The sequence below is a fragment of the Xenopus laevis genome, chromosome 1L (assembly GCF_017654675.1).
Source record: "Xenopus laevis strain J_2021 chromosome 1L, Xenopus_laevis_v10.1, whole genome shotgun sequence".
In the NCBI taxonomy this organism is placed as follows: domain Eukaryota; kingdom Metazoa; phylum Chordata; class Amphibia; order Anura; family Pipidae; genus Xenopus; species Xenopus laevis.
Window position 1 is genome coordinate 145,929,715 of NC_054371.1, and position 19,185 is coordinate 145,948,899.

The window sequence follows — 19,185 nt, forward strand, 5'->3', positions numbered from 1 at the left end:
GCTTCCTTCCCTCCAGTCTGAATCGTAATGCAGGGCTATTGTGGAGCAGTGCAGGACTGTTAGGGGCTACCGGGGCTGATGGCTTTTATGTGCGTAAGAGCTTAACAGCTTGGGCCTTCAATTCCCTCTCAGCCCATTTGTGAGAGGGCCTGAGGCTGCAGGGGTGTAAATTGGCAGGAGCTCCCCCTGGGTTCCAGTAGCCGGGGACCTTCCCACTTGGGGATCCCTCCTGCTGCTCTTTAAGTCACTGTGTTCTTAGCCCACTGTATAAGAACAGCCTGGACTAGGCAATGAATGCACCACTGCAGGTGGTGTGCTGTTGTAGTTTGGAATATATGTGCTGCACTGCCGCAGACTATAAGACAGGGGGGCGCACCCCGGGGTCCCAAGGAGTCCCCCTCCCTCAGGAGTACCTCTCTGTGTCCCCTTGTTTTTCTGAGCGCAGGCCTCTTGCTGTTCTGACAGAGCCGCTCTTCCGGGCCGGGCTCCGGGTTCCTGATCACGCGAGTCCCCCGGCTTCAGGCCTTGCTAGGCCATGGCTGGAACTCCAGCCCAACTGCAGCTAGGGAGCTCGTTTCAAGGCGAAACTCCAGCGGGGCCTCCTCCACGCTGCCCGGACTGCTATGGTAGGTGCTGGGCACCCTCTACCTGAAGGATGTGGGATGTTTTTAGCTGGGGCCCCGGGAGTGCCTGTAAAGTGCGTCTGCACTCAAGTCCGATCGGCCACGCCCCCCGACAATATCAATTTTAGAAGAAAAGTTCACAGGACTACCAGGACAAATTCATCCCTGCAAATCATACAAACAGCTGGGAGCAGTAGAGAAATGTTAAAGGGGTGCAAATGACATTACTGAGTGAAAGAAATATCACAGACTCTTACCTTGCCTCTAGTGAAAGCCAGTTTGTTGAATTCATAAAGCAATACATTATCTTCTGCCACTGTGCGGTCTACATTCTCCATTTGCACAGGTTCTTGTTCTCCTTCAAAGTTTTCGGTTACAGGAATAACCAGTTCATTGGGTTTCTCAACAACATGATCTGGCTGATCTTTATCATCTTCCTCTGCATCATTATCAGACAAGCATTCATCCATTGAGCCAGTGTATGTATGCTCCAAATCCTCATCAGCAGTGAGGCTATCCAGATGGTCCCTAGGATAATGAACATCGTCATCTTCCTCCTCATCATCCAAGTTATTTGGCGGTTTCTGCTTTAGTGTTTGAGTGATGAACTCACTCGGAATTTCTTCAAGTTCATCTGTACCTTCTGTGCTCTCCTCATCCACTAAATTTTGGATGCCTCCACTTTCAAACTCAAAGTGTTCAGTCTTTGGCACAGCAGCATTGGTAAATTCTTCCACATCAGACAAACTATCAGTTTCTTCATTAGCTGCCCTAAGTACATCTCCATTCTCACTATCTTCATCCAAACCTTGATCAATTATAAAATCTGCTTTACTATCTTTTCTGTGAGCATCCATAGCAATATCCTCATCAGAATCATCATTGCAGCTTTCTACCTCTCCACAACTCTCAACAGAATCTTCAGGGTCACATGAAATAAATTCTTCTATAATGCAGTCGGGATCCTCAGGGACAATGTTAGTGTACACAAGTTTTCTCTTGGTCTGGCTGCTAACTACATCAACCTCCTTGCAGCTTGGACTCTGATGGAACGTCTGGATATTCTGACCCAAGGCTCCAGAGCAGTCTTTGCCAATTACCAATTCTTCTAGTTGCTTATTTAGGCTTGTCATCCCATCTACACCTTTAGCTTCATTTGGGGTATTTAGAGAATATTCACTGGTGTTATCTGCAATTGCCCCAGACTGTGTGTTATGCTTTTTACTTGTTTTTACAGACTTTTTTTGGGGCATGGCAAAATATTTGTAAGTTGCCCTCAGACAATGAAGGATGTAGTCATACATTAACTGACTATTCAAGGACCTTGCCACATTTCTTTTTACAGAGTAAGGATCTAGGATTTAAGAAGAGAAATGTTAATTATCTTAGTGCCATAGATGAAGTAATTCCAGTTTAAATATTGCCATTAAAACAAATCAATTACCTTCTACAGCAATACGCTTTTTTGGCCAGTCCTTAGATTCCCTAGAAATCTTCTCTTTGACACGAATACTGATAATTAAATCTGCCATGTTAAATTCAAGTGAATAGAACCTGAGCATGTCAACCCACAGCTGGCCAGTCGATGCTGCACATTGTTGAGATGCAGCAAAAACTAAGGGAGCCTGTAAAGAGGTAAAAGGTTATTTAAGTTAGAACATTAAAACACTAATACACTTAAAAAAGTAACAAATGGACACTTCCAAATGGATAAAAATATGTAATATATGTAGTAAAACAAAATGCTTATTCAATGATGTGCAAGGTGGCTTGCACATCATTGTGCAAAATTGCAGGGTACTGTGTTAATTTGTGGCAAATAACAATAGGGTCAATTGCATAGGTGCTAGACAAAATAGGTGTTTTAAGCAAATGCAAATGTTTGCACCTATCACTGAATGAAGTCACCATGCATGGCTGTATCTGATGTAGGCTATATACAGCAGGTGAAGGGCTTAATAAAAGTATGTGGCAGAAACAGTGCTTGGGCTCATAACGGATATCAGCTTTACTACAGCCACAGGGTGTGATTTTAGGGGAATAAATGTATGTGTCACCAGTTTGCTTTAGACTTAGCAATTTAAAAAAATAAATCTTATATTAAGTCAACTACATCAAGTGCCAATCTCACCTTGCCCCTGACAAGAGATTTCTCATTGGGATGACTCTCCGTGTCAGTTGCAGTATTGTACTCCCACACTACGCAATCCTTTTCAGTGTCAAGGAGACTGTAATTCGCCAGTTGGGAAACAGAAAACTCTTCAATCTAAGGATATTAAGTGTAAAAATGTAACGCATTTGCAAGGATAAAATAATGATATACAGTTGAGTTATTTCATTAAAATGGAGTCTATAGGAGATGATCTTCCCATAATTTCTTATTTAGAAAACAACTATCCTACTGGTCTACAGATGTAAACTGTCTAGAAATGGCCAATATCTTACAAATATCTGTAGGAATATTTTTGCAGGAATGTACAAAAACAGAACTTCAAACTTCGAATTTCAAAGTAATTTTTGGGTTATTCGACCATCGAATAGGCCAAAATTAGATTTGAAAAAACTTAGAATATTCGACCATTCGAAAGATTTTTTTAAAAAATCGTTCAAGGCAACGATTTAATCAAACGATTTTTACTTTGATTGAAAACGGCCATTTTCGATTGAAAAAAATACTTTGACTATTGAAGTATCAAATTCGCTGGTTGAATTTCAAAGTTTTTTAACTTCGAAATTTGTTCCTTAGTAAATGTGCCCCATACTGTAGAGCTAAATCAAAATCTGGTTTGCTCCAGTGATAAATGCCCTTTAACAACTCCTGGTGTGACCATATGAAAATTAGAATTCAAGATTATCATAAGTTAGTTGCAGGGTACAATTAAGCAGAAATTTCTCTCAAAAAAAGTTATGAAAATGTTTTAATACACACCCATGATCCCAAATACACCGGAAGAACCGGTTGCTTTCGTTGTTGCAAGAAGAAAATCACCATGAGAGCAAGTACATATGGAGGCAACCCCCCTTCTTCTGGTCTATCGATACAGCAAAGCTGAAAGATACATTTGTTATATGCAAAACAGAATACTGAAGGCAGTTTTGGGGTCAAAAAGTGTATGCAAGATGAACTGCTTATTTGGTAAAATTACAGGTCCTAAGCTTTATTTAATCAAGTGAATTAATACAGCATACACACTTCAACAGAGCCCTACTTGTTGCACAGAAGGACCATGGTCTCACTGTACAACACAGCTGAATAGCCACAGTCACCACATAACCAGTGACATAGACATTTACTACATGTTGCAGCATATTTATTTTTCAGCCTAATATGTGGATTTAGTTGTGCTGAAGAGTGTAATATAATAGAGACAGTACAATGGCAGCTTTTAAGAAGTCTTTAGCTTTCAGCACCAAAAGCAAACTGTAGTGGATTTACCTTAGCCCAGTATTGAAAGGCAACTACCAAAGACAGAAGTCTTGGTTCCAGTTTCCCCAGGGCAGCCATTAGGTTGGACGTCAAGCAAGCATTTTCATTGCCAGCACTTACTTTACATAGAAGGGAACTAAAACAAATATAAAAGTACAATAAAGCAGTTATGACTTTTATGACAGTTATTACTACAAACTTGTTGGTGCATTTTTTTGTTAAAGGAACACTGGGGAAAACAGTGAATTCAGCTTTCCTTGCCCTTTGCAGAGTTGTGGTTTAACAAAAGACCAACAAAGTTTAAAAAAAATCTGCAACAGAATGACAGCCCAGTTTATTAAAAGAATCAGGACAGACCTTTGCTTTTCTCGACAAACCACTACAGGAACTCTTGCATGAAAATCGGCTTCAAAGTCGGTGAACAAATCTGAAATTTAAAAAAAAGGTTGAGACACAGATTAGAAAATAAAAGACTATTAATAAAGCTAAAACATTTTTCTTTGAACACTGGTTTTCCCCTAAACGATAAGGATGAACAGAATCCCTATTCAGATGATTCCCAAACCTTTCAGGAAGTATTTGGTGGAATCTGAACCCTAATTCACATATGCAAATTATGGAATGGAAAGGGGGAAAGAAGGTCCACTAAAAACTTTTTTATCTTCATAATCACTTGACCTAAAGGATTTGGCAAAAACCTGCAAAAATTCCCAAATTTGGCCAAATTCAAAAAGAACCGCAGAGGTCAGCATCAATTGTTCTACCTGCAACTGAAAAAACGAATCAACGTTTGGATGTTATAGGTTACTGCCAAGGTGCAAATTTGCCCAGGGTTTATAAATAAGTCCCAGTGTGCAAAAAAAATTGCCAGATGTGATTTTTTTAAACTGTGGCTTATTATCATTCAATGATTCAGGTTGGTCTCTCAAAGGCATTATCTTACCGCTCTGCTTCAGACTTTCCTGGACGAGTAAAAGAACATCTGGTTGATTCATCTGTAACAGAAAACAAACATTGCTTTCAAATCTAAGTGAACCCAGCAAGAAACCCCACATTTATTTAAACATCAAGATCTGAAGACAATTTGTAACTGCTCAACTATGCAAAAGTCTGAACAGTTACAGTACATTTTGTAATCTACTTACATTTATAGGAAATTGAATGTCTATGTTCAGATCAGAATTCTTAAAACCAAATCGAGTCCAGGATGAGCCGTACAGCCACAGAGAGCAACCTGTAAATAACAAAAGGAAAAGAAACATTAATGCAGAGCAGCCCATCTGCAATAAATGTTTAAGTTCTTCAGACAAAGTTCATCGGAAAATATTGTTTTTATATTGCAGTTAATAAACTACTTTAAATCAAGTCTTTGGTATGGGAAGAGGTTTTCTCAAAAAAAAGTGTTTTAATTTCAAAGGTGATCTATAGTAAAAAAAAAAACCAGCAATTTTCAGGTTCCTCACACGTAAATAAATATGTCCCTAATTTACCTATTGAAAAATGTAAAAGTACTTATTTAAAATTATGCACTGTATAAGAAATAACTGCTAGCTTGTCCGGCGTTCCTATGTGCAAACAAAGTTATGAATTATATTATTAACACAAAACCACCAAGGATCTCTTTTCTCAGGGAAGACCCTGACCTTAACTCAAAACAAACTTCCTATTGTGAGCCTACTCAAATATACAAGAGTCGAAAGAGAAGAAGTATGGGACCAGTTATCCAGAATGCCTGGGACCTGGGGTTTTCTCAATAACGGATATTTTCATAATTTGGATCTTGATACCTTAAGTCTACTAGAAAATCACATAAACAATAAACCCAATAGGCTGTTTTTATTTCCAAAAAAGATGAATTATATCTTAATTTGGATCAAGTACAAGGTACTGTTTTATTATTACAGAGAAAAAGGAAACCATTTTAAAGAATTTGGATAAAATGGAGTCTATGGAGGGCGGCCTTTCCGTAATTCAGAGCTTTCTGGATACCGGGTCTCCTGATAAAGGGTCCCATACCTGTATAACAAGTTTATAATTTGAAAAATATTTTTTCTTATTAAACATGTATGTATAAGGAGCCAAGCTTCTCCTGTGCCAACACATGGTTTCAAAAAGTAGACGTAATGGACAACTCATGGAAAAAAGTGTTACGTTTTACTGTAAATCATAGATACCTGGTCCCTGAGGGAGATTAATTAGGAGGTTAACCTTTAAAGCAGACTGAAAGGTATTTTTACTTGGGGGTTCCAAAAGTTAGGCACCCCCAAGTGATTGCATGTACTTACCTGAAACCCGGCTGGTGCACCTATTTCAGATTACATAAAACACCTCATATGTAAAACCCTGCTTCATGTAAATAAACCATTTCCATAAATAAATACTTTTTTTTTTTTTAGCATTATGTGCCATTGGGTAAGCCTAAATAGAAAATGACCATTTTAAGAATTAAGGGCCACCCCCTGGGATCCTACAATTGACGGTGCACACAAACTTACTAAACCATACATGTTAGATCACGAGCCAATTAATGGACAAAGTTATGTTTTTTACTTCTACACTTCTTCCTGTTACCATTAGAGGTGCATTATTTCTGGTCAGGTGATTAATGAGGCAGGACCCAGGCCATCACAAAATGGTGGTTCACGGTAAGAAATGTCAAGGGCAATATTTATTGATTTTGATATTCCTAGTTTGTTAAGATTCTTTAATATGCTTAATCACTTTGGTGGTAAAGTTTTTCTTTAAAAGCTAGCGGTGGGCAAGATTAAACTCTGTACCTCGGAGAGAAAAGTGAAATGAATAAATTGAACACCCTAATTATATGGGTAGTTAATCTAAACAACTTTTCAGATCGTCTTTATTTTTTGTTTTTTTTAAAAAAAAGGGGGGGTCCGTCCTTATGTGTTCTAGTTTTCTGGCCTGCAACTGAAAATGCTGTTGGTTGCTGTAGGGGAGAATGAAAATGCTGTAGGTTGTCAAGGTCACTAAAACTTGAATCTAAAATATAGAATTCCTGTGCAGAATCTGTTTTTCCAGTCCAGAATGAGTAAAGAAAGGCCTTTTATCTTCCCCAGATTTGACACAGGCCTATGTTCCAAAGCTGCCCATGAGGGTGGGGAAAACTGATAATTTAAGTAGTTGAAAACTACCTTTATGAAATGTAGACACTAAGATTGGTGGAATGCTTTCATCTGCAGAGCACCAATCTATTCTAAGAAGGCCCAAACCATAATGCCAGAGTCTGCACCATGTTTAGTTGGTAGAAACCAACCACTTTATGGTGGGTGTATACTGGCAGAACAAGAAAACCAGAAGTTCTGATTTATATATAACTCTGAGAATGTACTGAACTGAAACTGCCTGGTGCACAACCCTATCTTTGCAAAAGATAGAACAAAACAGATTAACATGAAAGGGCTGCAAATTCTGACTACCCTTCTGTTATTTTGATGGACAGTAAGAACACAATTTTACAAGAAAATTAGACAGAGCAATGTCCTGTAGAATCATCAAGGGTCTGCTTGTCGTATTGAAAAAAACAAGTTTAAGTCACCAGGGGAACCAGAGATCTAGTTGCACATGGTCTTTATTGTACAACCATACTTAATTTGCCATTCACTGTACCTGGGAGCTTCTGCTGAACTAAATTTTCCATAGATTCTACAATAGCACATCTTTTTGCCATGTCATTTTCATCCAGACCATGCTCCTGAACAATTTTACATATAGCTGTAGTAATTGCTTCAGCCTGAAGATGATCTGGTGGTGGCAGATTGGTCAATAGTTCCTCTTCTTTTTTTTCCTTAAAGGTAATTATATTTGAATCAGTTCCATGCATAACAAGCAGAATACTCCGTACTATACCAGTGTATACTTCTTGATCAACAATTTTACTTACATTATATAGTTGAAACTTAAAAGGGATAACATGTTTTTTTTCAAAACGCATCAGTTAATAGTGCTACTCCAGCAGACTTCTGCACTAAAATCCAATTCTGAAATGAGCAAACAGATTTTTTTTTTTATATTCAATTTTGAAATCTGACATGGGGCTAGACATATTGTCAGTTTCCCAGCTGCCCCCAGTCATGTGACTTGTGCCTGCACTTTAGGATGGAACTACTTTCTGGCAGGCTGTCTCTTAATCTCTCCTACTTAATGTAACTGAATCTGTCTCAGTGGGACTTAGCTTTTACTATTGAGTGTTGTGCTTAGATCTACCAGGGAGCTGTTATCTTGTGTTAGGGAGCTGCTATCTGGTTACCCTCCCATTGTTCTTTTGTTAGGCTGCTGGGGGGGGGAAAGGTAGGGGTGATATCACTCCAACTTGCAGTACAGCAGTAAAGAGTGACTGAAGTTTATCAGAGCACAAGTCACATGACTGGGGGCAGCTGGGAAACTGACAATATGTCTAGCCTCATTTCAGATTTCAAATTGAATATAAAAAAAATCTGTTTGCTCTTTTGAAAAATGGATTTCAGTGCAGAATTCTGCTGGAGCAGCACTATTAACCTATGTGTTTTGAAAAAAACATGTTTTCCCATGACAGTATCCCTTTAACAGTTAAAAAGTCAAAATGAAAAAAAATAAATAAAATACAGAAATTACACAATTTTTCTAGTCTCCAGAGAAATTTAAAATGGGGGTTCTACAACGCGTGTGTATATCTATCTATCTATCTATCTATCTATATATATATATATAGGCATTGGACCTGTTATCCAGAATGCTCGGGACCTGGATATTTGCAGATAAGGGATCTTTCCATACTTTGGATCTTCATACCTTAAGTCTACTAGAAAATCATGTAAACATTAAATAAACCAAATAGGCTGGGTTTGCTTCCAATAAGGATTAATTATATCGTAGTTGGTATTAAGTACAAGGTACTGTTTTAATATTACAGAGAAAAAGAGAAAATGGAGTCTATGGGACACGGTCTTTCTGTAGTTTGGAGCTTTCTAGATAAGGGGTTTCCAGATAATGGATCCCATACCTATATATAGTGGAGCCCCAATTTTACGTTTCACACAGAACGGCATAAGGCAGCATAAATTCTGAAAAAACGTAAAATCCAAGGGGAAAAAAAAAGTGTTTGCCTGTAACAGCATTGATTCAGAGATGGGTGACTAATACAGAACATGAGATGCTAAATAAACAAAATATGTCTCACAGAAAATGGTCTAAATGAGATAAGTGCATCACAAATGTATACAAACAAATAAACATAAGCCCCACCTTCAGAAGTCTCTTATGCCTTTTTTCTTTAATATGCTTATGAGCAGACGACACAGACTCAAACAGAGCATCGCAGAGCTTACAGCAATAAACAGCAGTGGGGTATTTCCGTGGACGCTAGAAGATTAAAAGTCAGTTACTGTCATGTAAAACAAGGTATTTATATATATATATATATATATATATATATATATAGTGAATAAAGTACCACCTCTTGTAAAACATAAGGATATAAGTGAGGAGTTCCATGACTATATACGGGTCATGAAACTCTGAGGTGACTTCTAATATCCTCATATTTTACAACAAGGGGTATCTTATTTATTATAATACAAAAGTTTCAGTGAGTCGTTTCACAAATGACACTAAGCTCCAATTATAACCAATGGCATCACTATACACCGTTTATAAGGATATAATTTACAGGATATTCATGGCTCTTGTGTTTTATTTAGTGAATAAAGTACCCCCTCTTGTAAAATATAAGGATATTAGAAGTTACCGAGGAGTGTCATGACCATATATCTTAGATATATATCTTAGAAACTAGAAAACCACATACCCTTTTGAGCCTGTAAATGCAGTCTCTCTTTAAACGTTCTTCAGCTTGTTGCAAGCCCAATAACTCCTTCTGAGATAGCGCGGATTCATCTACAACAGGGCTCTCCAGATAATCTTCTTCATCTCGTTCAGACTTGCGTCTTCTTCTGTCCACTCTTTTCTTCTCCTGCCTAAGAGTGCCTACAGGAAATAAAAAGAAAGAAAAACAAGGTTTTAAAATTAAAAGCATGTGTGATCCTTACCTAAAATAACAGATTCCCCTATTTAGGAAAATGCATCAACTTTGTCTTAATTCAAAACTAAGCAATACAAAACTTTGAATGGCCTTCAAGTAGCAAATCAAACAACTAACATGTCTACAGGACACTGAAAGTACATTGAGTTTAAAAAGATAAGAGGGATATTAGAATTCTGGTCAGTTTGTAAAACAGACAGATCAACTTATTATTAGTTAGCAACCAATCCAAATAAGCTTACAAATACATCTCAACTGCTGTCCAAATCTCTTCCTGCTTTTTTTATATAAAGTGTCCATCCAGTTAAGTGGATAAGACATCCCTAGAAAACCTGCCTAGTTTCAAAGGTATGTGTCAATAATACAGGTATGGGACCTGTTATCCAGAATGCTCGGGACCTGGGGTTTTCTGGATAAGGGGTCTTGCTGTAATTTGGATCTCGATACCTTGTGTCCACTAGAAAATCTTGTAAACATTAAATAAACCCATTAGGCTATTTTTGCTTCCAATAAGGATTCATTATATCTTAGTTTGGATCAAGTTCAAGTTACAGCTTTATTATTTCAATGAAAAAAGGAAATCATTTTAAGAAATTTAGATTATCTGTATAAAATGGAGTCTATGGAAGATGGCCTTGCCATAATTCGGAGCTTTCTGGATAATCAGATCATACCTGTACCACAATACCTAGTCTCATCCAAAGCTCAGCCCCACTCACATCTCATCAAAACTTGGAGCCTATTCCTGCCCAATGCAAACCAATAAACGGTTATATAGAATAGAAAAAAACTTTGATAAATACAAGCTGAAAACTAAAATTGATTAGCCTAGAAAGCGAGTTGGAGCAAGATATATTTTTTTTATATTCATAAAAATCTTGCAGAGCAAAAGTACAACTACTTTTTACCTGGAAGTCTACACATACATGAAACGCACTAACGTATAAGGCCTAAGAAGGAAGACAGCTATGGTTAGAGAGAGAATTTAGCATGTAGCCAAAATAAACAATTTATAACTTACCAGCTACTCCAGTGTGTCCATCATGGTAATCTTTACTTGTAATCCCCTTCTGATTATGTCTCCTGCCACCTTCATTGCTTCTTTCACCTCCATCTCGTCTCCAACCTTGAGCCTCGTCTTGCTCATTAGTGGAATCGTTCCTTGTTCGATTAAATGTTTGGTGCTTTCGATCTCTCCAGTTATCAGAGTTGCTACGTGGAACATCGGCAATCCACCTCTTATTTCCATCTTTATGAATATTGCTTGGTCGGCTATTGGGACTACGACTGAAATTCTTAAAAGTGCTCTGATGTAGTCCATTCCTAGGACTGCCGCTGCAGGTGACCGGAACTGGCTTTCTTTGAGAGTCCATCTGTGTTTTCTTAACGCCCTGTATTTCATGGTTTACATTTGACTGTTTCGCAGGAGGTCTTTTGTACTCGTCTTCATCCATTATTGCACAGTGTTTGACTTGTTTGGCAGCATCCCCCATTTTTTTTCAAACTGCAGACAAAATCACTCCTGTTAACAGAACAGAAAGGTTCAGTAAGTTTCTAACATTCACGTACTTCAGAAAAACAAAGACAAACTGCAAGCTGGATTAATATAATAAAGGCAAATGAAAAATAAAAAGAACGTTGAACTATATATGTGTATATGTATATGTGTGTGTATGTGTATATATATATATATATATATATATATATACACACACACAAACACAATATAAAACCAATGACATAAGGCTCTATAGCACTTTATTCAGATGAAATAGCTGCATAGAAACCAGTGAATTCTGCATTAGAATAAACATTCAATCCTGTAGCACATGATTGACGTAAACTTGTTTTCTATACGTTGTTAGACTTCAGTCACCCAGCAGTGCAGTAAACCAGGGTGCTGGAACGGGCCATTGGCGTGGTTTAATAATACCGAATACACTGGTAGTTGCGGGTAAGTAGGTCTTTACTCACTTGAAATGGAAACATAGCTGCGGGGCCCCTTGGAGCTATCAGGGCTAATAAGTATTTCGGAAAGAAGACAGAGTTTTTAAGCTGAAGGCCAGTGCGGCGGCTCACAATAGCTGCATTTCAACAGAAAACAGCAACCTACATAACCATTTGCCACTGACCTTTCACAGAGATTCAGTTTTGAGCTATAATTGAAGTCTGCGCCTTATCCATCCATCGCGTTCAGCAACAATTAAAGCCCAACTCCTTCGCTGCTGCCCGACAACCAATCTCGATCCCACAAATCTCATCTCGCGAGGCGGTGACGTCACGACATACGCGCAGTGACGCAGCACGTACTCGCTTTGGGGGAAATGACGATAAATACTTCGGTAGCGGCTAGTTCCTATTCTTGGAAAGGTCCTGACGTCACGGTTATGTGATCCTACCATGTGACCGCTCCACTGCGGCTTACCTATTCGTGAGCTGCAAATTCAAACATGGGAAAGTGCTAATGGGTTCTAGTGTCGGGGCTGCGGACTCTTGACAGGACCTGCAACTAAATTCCCAGGGTTGCCAACTTGTATTGTCGGATTAGTACAGGTTGCAACCTCTACCTCAGGTTTTGGGCCAGTTCATTGTGTCTCTGGATGATTGAAGGGATCACTGCCTCTGAATTTCTGTGGGGTGAGGGGGATCACAGTGAATTAATGTCAGCTAGACTCTATTCAATAGACAGCTACAATATTGTTGTTGGAGCTGGGATTTTTTTTTTACCATTACTCTCGCACAATTACGGTGCAACAATGGCAAGATAAAAATGAAAGGCAAGACATACTGACACAGCTTTAATAATATTATATTCATTAACCATAAACAGCTTTGCTTTTCTGCCATGCACTGAAAGTCTCCCTTAATGGAGAATAATGTAATGGACAACTTGGGAACAATAAATTGTATAGAAATTGTTGCCTTGGTGTTTCATGAGCTGACGCAAAATGTGCAGCGCCCAGTCAAGTAATAGAACATGGGATAACGGTCATGAGAGGGACTTCTATTTAAGGAGAGGATCATTGCCCCTAAACCTCTTTAAAGGACCAGTAACACCAAGTTATCTTAACACTTAATTCCCCCCAAACTGCTATATAAGTCAGGCTTACTCTCCCCTTTGGTTTTCTTTTTTAATCTTGAGCTTCAATCTGACTTCCAAAGTGCTTCATAACAGAATGTGAAAAGGTGACGGCCACTTGAATTCCTTTGTGTGCTGAATCAGAAGTCATCTTCACACGGATGACCTAAAGCACCTAAGCTTTTTTCTTTTTTTTAAGCATCTGCACTTCAAATGTCTGTTTCTTTTCCTTCAGACAGCTTTGGGGTAATATTGTGAGCATATATATTAAAGTAAATGTAATGTATAAAGGCTGGAGTGAATAAATGAGAGCGAATAGAACAGAACCCAACTTCCTGCTTTTCAGTTCTCCAACTCTGAGTTAAGGTGGCCAAACACAGCCAGATTAAAACTGCTGATATGGGTCCTTTAAACCGATTAGGCAGTTTATCTGCCTGTGTGTGGGGACTCCCAACGGGTCCCCACAATCGATATCAGGCCAAAAATCGGGCAGATATAGATCGAGCAAGTTTGATTTTTTTCTTTGATCCAGGATCGCATCGGCTAGTTGATGCGGTCCTGTGACCTGTCGGCGCCCATTCACAGCATTGTAATCTGTTTGTTAGGCTCCAGGGCCGAATGTTCGGATTAACCTGATATCGCCCAGCCGTTAGTGGGCATATCGGGTTAAGATTTGCTCATATGGCGACCTCTAATAGTGTATGGCCACCTTTACTCAGCAACTCTCTCTGGACATGAGTAACTAAGTGCTTCAGAACAGACCCTGCAGCTTTCACTGTGAGCAGAAAAACCTCTGTACCTATGTGTATCTCAAAAGCTGCTAACACTGGGGGGGATGGGGCAGGGCCCTGAGACAGTAATCCCAGTGGGCCCCCGGACCCCCAGCCTGACCCGGCGAGACCCTGAAGCTGGTATGGAAGAATATGATAGAAAAAATGTTATTTCAGATACTGGAGCATACAACTACCAGCATCCTCCCTGCTAGTGCAGGAATATTTGGAAGTGCCACAACAGGATCAAACTTTTTGTTTTAAATGTGACATTTTGTACTAAAGTTACTCTTCTTAGGCTAAATGCAGAAACCCCTGTACCCCCTCATTGGGGGCCCCTTTACTGCCTCAGAGATCTCTGTATGTCTCTAGCCATTGCTAAACTACCCAGCTGTCCCCGTGATAACTAGTAGCTGAGCTGTACTTCAGTTACAGACAGAAATCTAAGCAGGGCTGTCATTAAATGGGGATGGGGGGTCCAGCCAGGGGTCCCAGGAGATCTAATGGGGGGCCCTGGTTCTAAAGCTGCTTATGTTTATAGTTAATTAGTGTTGTTTCAGAATGTGCAAGTTTGATATGTATGCGATTGGCTGTCAGTTACTGGGATATCATGCATTATCTCGGTGACATCACTCCCAGCTCAGCTCTGATTGTCTGAAAGCTGCAAGGAAGGTGATTTAACGGCTCAGGTACAGATGACCGTTATTTCATTTCTGGATTCAGAGGTAAGTGCAGCAGATCCATACATGGGGAACAGGCGGGCATATTTAGATGATACAAAGGGCAATTTCGGGTGTTATGTTACTCATTATTTATAGTAGCTTGGGTAGTGGGGCCATCACTCCCCAAATTGCCCCACTGCCTACCAATCTAATTGCTTGGGGAGCTGCTTGTGATGAAACTGTTCCAAATGGCATCTGCGTGACAAGCAGGAATGGGGGGGGGTAATTTAAGGCAACTTGGCATTACATTCCTGCAACAAATACACTATAATTGTATAAGATACATTGTGCTCTCTGGGTATTACTTTCTAAACATGTGAAATTTCTGCAGTTGTACACGGGAACTGCAGCCTGTTGAGAGGCACTGAACATATATTCAAATAAACTCAGTATTAATTGGATACAGATACCTAGATATTACACTTATACAGGGTATCACCTGAAAATGGGTTTCTGATGGCAGCCCTGACCCCCAATCAACTAACACATGTGGGTGTCAAAGTGCCTAAAATCTCCCCATATGCCATCTCTAATGGGAGTGAGACCATAAAAACGTATAGTTCTAAGGCAATGGGTGTTTGGTTTACTTGTTGCATTTGAAGCATTAGACATTTTTTTCTGCCTCTGCTGTAAATGCCAATGGTCAATTGCCAACTGTCATTTTCCAACGGTCGCACTCATCCTAGCAACAGTCAGTGGCCTCAGCATTAGCGTGGGTGACAGTTCAGAGAGGCTTAAGTAGAAAGACAAGTAGCACAAATCAGAAGACTATATGTCTGCCCTTAGGATTCCTGACATTATGGGTGCAGGGGCACTGATCAGAACACAGTAGGTTATGGAAAGCAGGCACACTAGGTACATGCAGGGCGAAATGGAAACCAATAGGAATATGGAGATGACCCCTGTATTAATATAACCAAGGATTCATAGAGCATGATGGGATCTGTAGTGCTGTTACAAGCCCACCCTGATCATGACACCGTGAAATCCCTCTACAAACAACTAGAGGAGATAAACGGGGCAATTTTCAGGAAGTACATGGAAACATATCCAGGTACAGTATCTAATGAATATATTTGTTCATTTATTACTATTTTGTAATAGGGCTGATGTATTGAAAGCCATTGCAATGCTGTGATTTAGTGAAAAACAACCACAAAAAGAACATATAAATCCTGCGCAGCTGAAACCTATTGAGATGCCATAGAAACCATTAGGAAGTTGGCACCTCTTTTGGCAAGGAATTAGGATTGGGATCAAATATCTTGAAAATGCAGACAAACCTGCGATTTGGTAAATGGTACATTCGCATTTAGTAATGTTAATTTGCATAACTGCCATATTTCTAAAATGTTATAGAATTTCTACAGAGATATCAATTGCTAAGGTAAAACCCTTGGGTACAAGTTTAACGTTATTTTGTTTGGTTTTGCAGAGAGCCCAGCAGCCACCAGCACCATCGCAGTTTACACGGTACCACATATCGATGCACCTCTGTGTAGGTGATCTTCATGACACAGAGGTGAGTGAGCCATTCTCAATTCCACCAGCGGTGCCTCCACTCCAATACACTATGATTCCACCAATGGTGCTCCCCCCTTACACCTAAAATATGGTTCCATAGACAGGAGCACCCTTAGGCCACTTGGTAGACCCTGCATTCATTATCAATCCATCCTCAAACTGCAGCAGCCGGGTCTGCAGGCTGCCTGGGGTCCAATGGAATGATGAGGAATGCAAGGTTCACTTTGTAGCTTAATGGTGCTCATGTATATGCTGCCATATTCCCTTCTATTTTAGTTCCCTCCACCGCAATTCCAACCACAGTGTGCCTTATTTCCCCAATTATTTCTACCGTAATTCCACCAGCGGTGCCACACTTACACCTAAAATATGGTTCCATAGACAGGAGCACCCTCAAGCCACTCAGTAGACCCTGCATTCCTTTTCACTCCATCCCTCAGACTGCAGAAGCCGGGTCTGCAGGCTACCTGGGGTCCAATGAAATGGAGAGGAATGCAGTGTTCATCTAGCAGCTTAAAGGCACTCCCATGTATATGTAGCCATATTCACCTCTGTTTCAGTTCCCTCCACCGTAATTTCACCAGCGCTGCCCCCTTACACCTAAAATATGGTTTCATAGAAAAGAGCACCCTTAAGTCACTCAGTAGACCCTGCATTCCTTTCCATTCCATCCCTCAAGACTGCTGAAGCTGGGTTCTGCAGGCTGCCTGGGGTCCAATGGAATGGAGAGGAATGCAGTGTTCACCTTGTAGCTTAAAGGTGCTCGTGTGTATGCTGCCATATTACCTTCTATTTCCATTCCCTCCATCGCAATTCCAACCACAGTGTCCCTTCTTTCCCCCTAAATATGGTTCCATAGACAGGAGCAGCTTTAAGCCACTCGGTAGCTACTACAGGCTGCCTTGGGTCCAATAGAATGGAATGTATTGTTCATCTTGTAGCTTAAAGGTGCTCATGTTTATGCTGCCATATTCCCTTCTGTTTCCCTCACCCTGCTTCCCTTGATTTAATTTGGCGCATTGATCCGGGGAGCAAATCCAATCGTTAAGGGGTCAGGAAGGAATTTTTCCCTCTAGTAAGCAGATTGTCCCAAGCTTGCCAGAGGTTTTTTGCCTTCCTCTGGATCAAATAGCACAGTTTATCTAATTATTATCAATAAAACTGTGACTTACACAGATTTAACATCAAGTTGCTTTGTGTGTGTCTTTATTCTGGGTATTGGTCATATTTGGGAGGGGTAACATATAGATGGGAAGGGTGGGGTGAGAATGGAACAAATAAGAATCACTAAAAAGTTAAAGAAGAATGAAAGTGAAATCTACTCCAATCAGTGGAAACCAAGTGAGCTTCAAAGCAGGAAGTAGTTTTCTGTTCTGTTAAACATGCAGTCACTCCAGTCTTTATACATTAAATTTTTGGCTAACTAACCATATTAGAAACATGTTTTTTTGAACAGCCTATCTATTTACCCAGTTTTTATTTTTATACTGAACAATTCCTTTAAGCTCAGCATAGCAGAGGAATTTTAGGCTGCCTTCACCTTTCTGCTATGGAGCACTTTGGAAGTCAGATTCAAGCTCAAGATTTAAAAAAAAAAACCTGACCTAGTACTATAGCTATTTGAGGATGAATTCAGTGTTAAAAAATGTTGGTGTTACTGTTCCTTTAAAGATAAGTTCTGTCATCCCAGTGTCTTTACTATAGAGACTTGAAAGGGCTGGTAAACACTTGTAGGCTGCAGCTACATATGCAAAATGTATTTCAATAAGTGGGGAGAAGTTATTGTGGAAAGGGTCTACTACATAGGACCAGGATATACAGGACAGGGTCTACTAATTAGGACAGGATATGGTTAAAACTTAGCTGCACATGGGAGATGAAGGCAAAGTATAGACTAAGAAAACTGATGGGAAAGGATAAAGTGAATGCATGTGTGCACTTTGTGGAGAACGTGAGATAACGTGATATCTTTTCCCTCCTATAAGTGTAATGGAACACCAAAGGTTTTGTTGAGCAAAATGTTTGTCAATTCATTCTTATGGGAACAGCTTGCAAGTGCTAGCTAATGCAATAATGTATTTACAGGCACAAGCAATTTCTACAGAAATGAATTGGGTGGGGGTGGCAATTTGGAGTGGTTTGGTGTATGTTCACTGAAAACACTTAAGCGGCAAAATGCTGGGTCCATAAAGAGGGTACACATCAATGACTGTTCCATTAAAAGAGGCTAGTATGTGTATAGGATATATTTCAATCTTTAGGCTAATCAAAAGGCTGAAGAATTTGTTGCAATTTCTCATTGACTTAAATTGGAAGCTTGTGGTCTAGGGCACTACCAGTGTTCTTCACACTGCTGGTACTTCACCTACTTACCTAAGAGAGTGGAAAAATTGGAAAGTGGCTCATCTTTTAGGCCAAACTGCTTGGCAAATTCCTGCATTAGAAACTGATTGGTGGTCAAATTCTTCCCATTCCAACTGAGTTTGAGGGCATGGGAGCTGTAGTATGAAGGGATGTTACAGAGGGTTTACTCAGAGTCATGAGCAATTAGTCCATGAAAACTATTCTCATGAAAGAAGGATACTACCTCCAGGTGATGGTCCTCCAAGCTTTGAAATACCTGGAATGCAGAAACGGAGTTTCAGTAAACATATTCAATACATGTTATATTTTAAGACTAGAAAAAATGAAAATTAATATCATACTTACCGGAATTTTCTTTTCCTGGTCATCCTCCCCGTCAACATGAAAATTCACTAATGGGTTAATCTCCTGCTACTCCGAGCCTGGACAGAAGATAGTTAATTTTAAGAACCTATAAAGCCCACCCCCTCCTGGCTCACATCAGTCTGTTTATAAAGCCACCATAGGGAGGGCATGTTGAAGGGGAGGATGGCCAGGAAAAGAAAATTCCAGTAAGTATGATATTAATTTTCTTTTTTCCTGGCCATCCCCTGTCAACATGAAAATTCACTAATTGGTCATACCCAAGCAAATAAACCACAA

At 39.7% G+C, this 19,185-nt stretch overlaps 1 protein-coding gene across 3 annotated transcripts in view; it reads right to left on the minus strand.

Moving 5' to 3' along the window:
- The window catches only part of tut7.L (terminal uridylyl transferase 7 L homeolog), a 37,178-nt gene extending 24,766 nt beyond the window's left edge, over positions 1-12,412 (minus strand). Inside the window, exons 1-13 of one of the 3 annotated variants that reach the window (XM_018259103.2) lie at positions 12,217-12,412; positions 11,106-11,606; positions 9,851-10,029; positions 9,289-9,405; positions 7,675-7,852; positions 5,196-5,284; positions 4,994-5,045; positions 4,408-4,477; positions 4,060-4,186; positions 3,553-3,672; positions 2,755-2,889; positions 2,068-2,248; positions 881-1,977 (exon numbers count right to left, since the gene is read on the minus strand). In XM_018259103.2, the coding sequence (XP_018114592.1) occupies positions 881-1,977; positions 2,068-2,248; positions 2,755-2,889; positions 3,553-3,672; positions 4,060-4,186; positions 4,408-4,477; positions 4,994-5,045; positions 5,196-5,284; positions 7,675-7,852; positions 9,289-9,405; positions 9,851-10,029; positions 11,106-11,577 (2,817 nt within the window). In that variant the 5' untranslated portion in view covers positions 11,578-11,606; positions 12,217-12,412. The other 2 variants (XM_018259089.2, XM_018259095.2) reach the window with 2 other exon arrangements.
- Between the last annotated feature and the right edge of the window lie 6,773 nt (positions 12,413-19,185).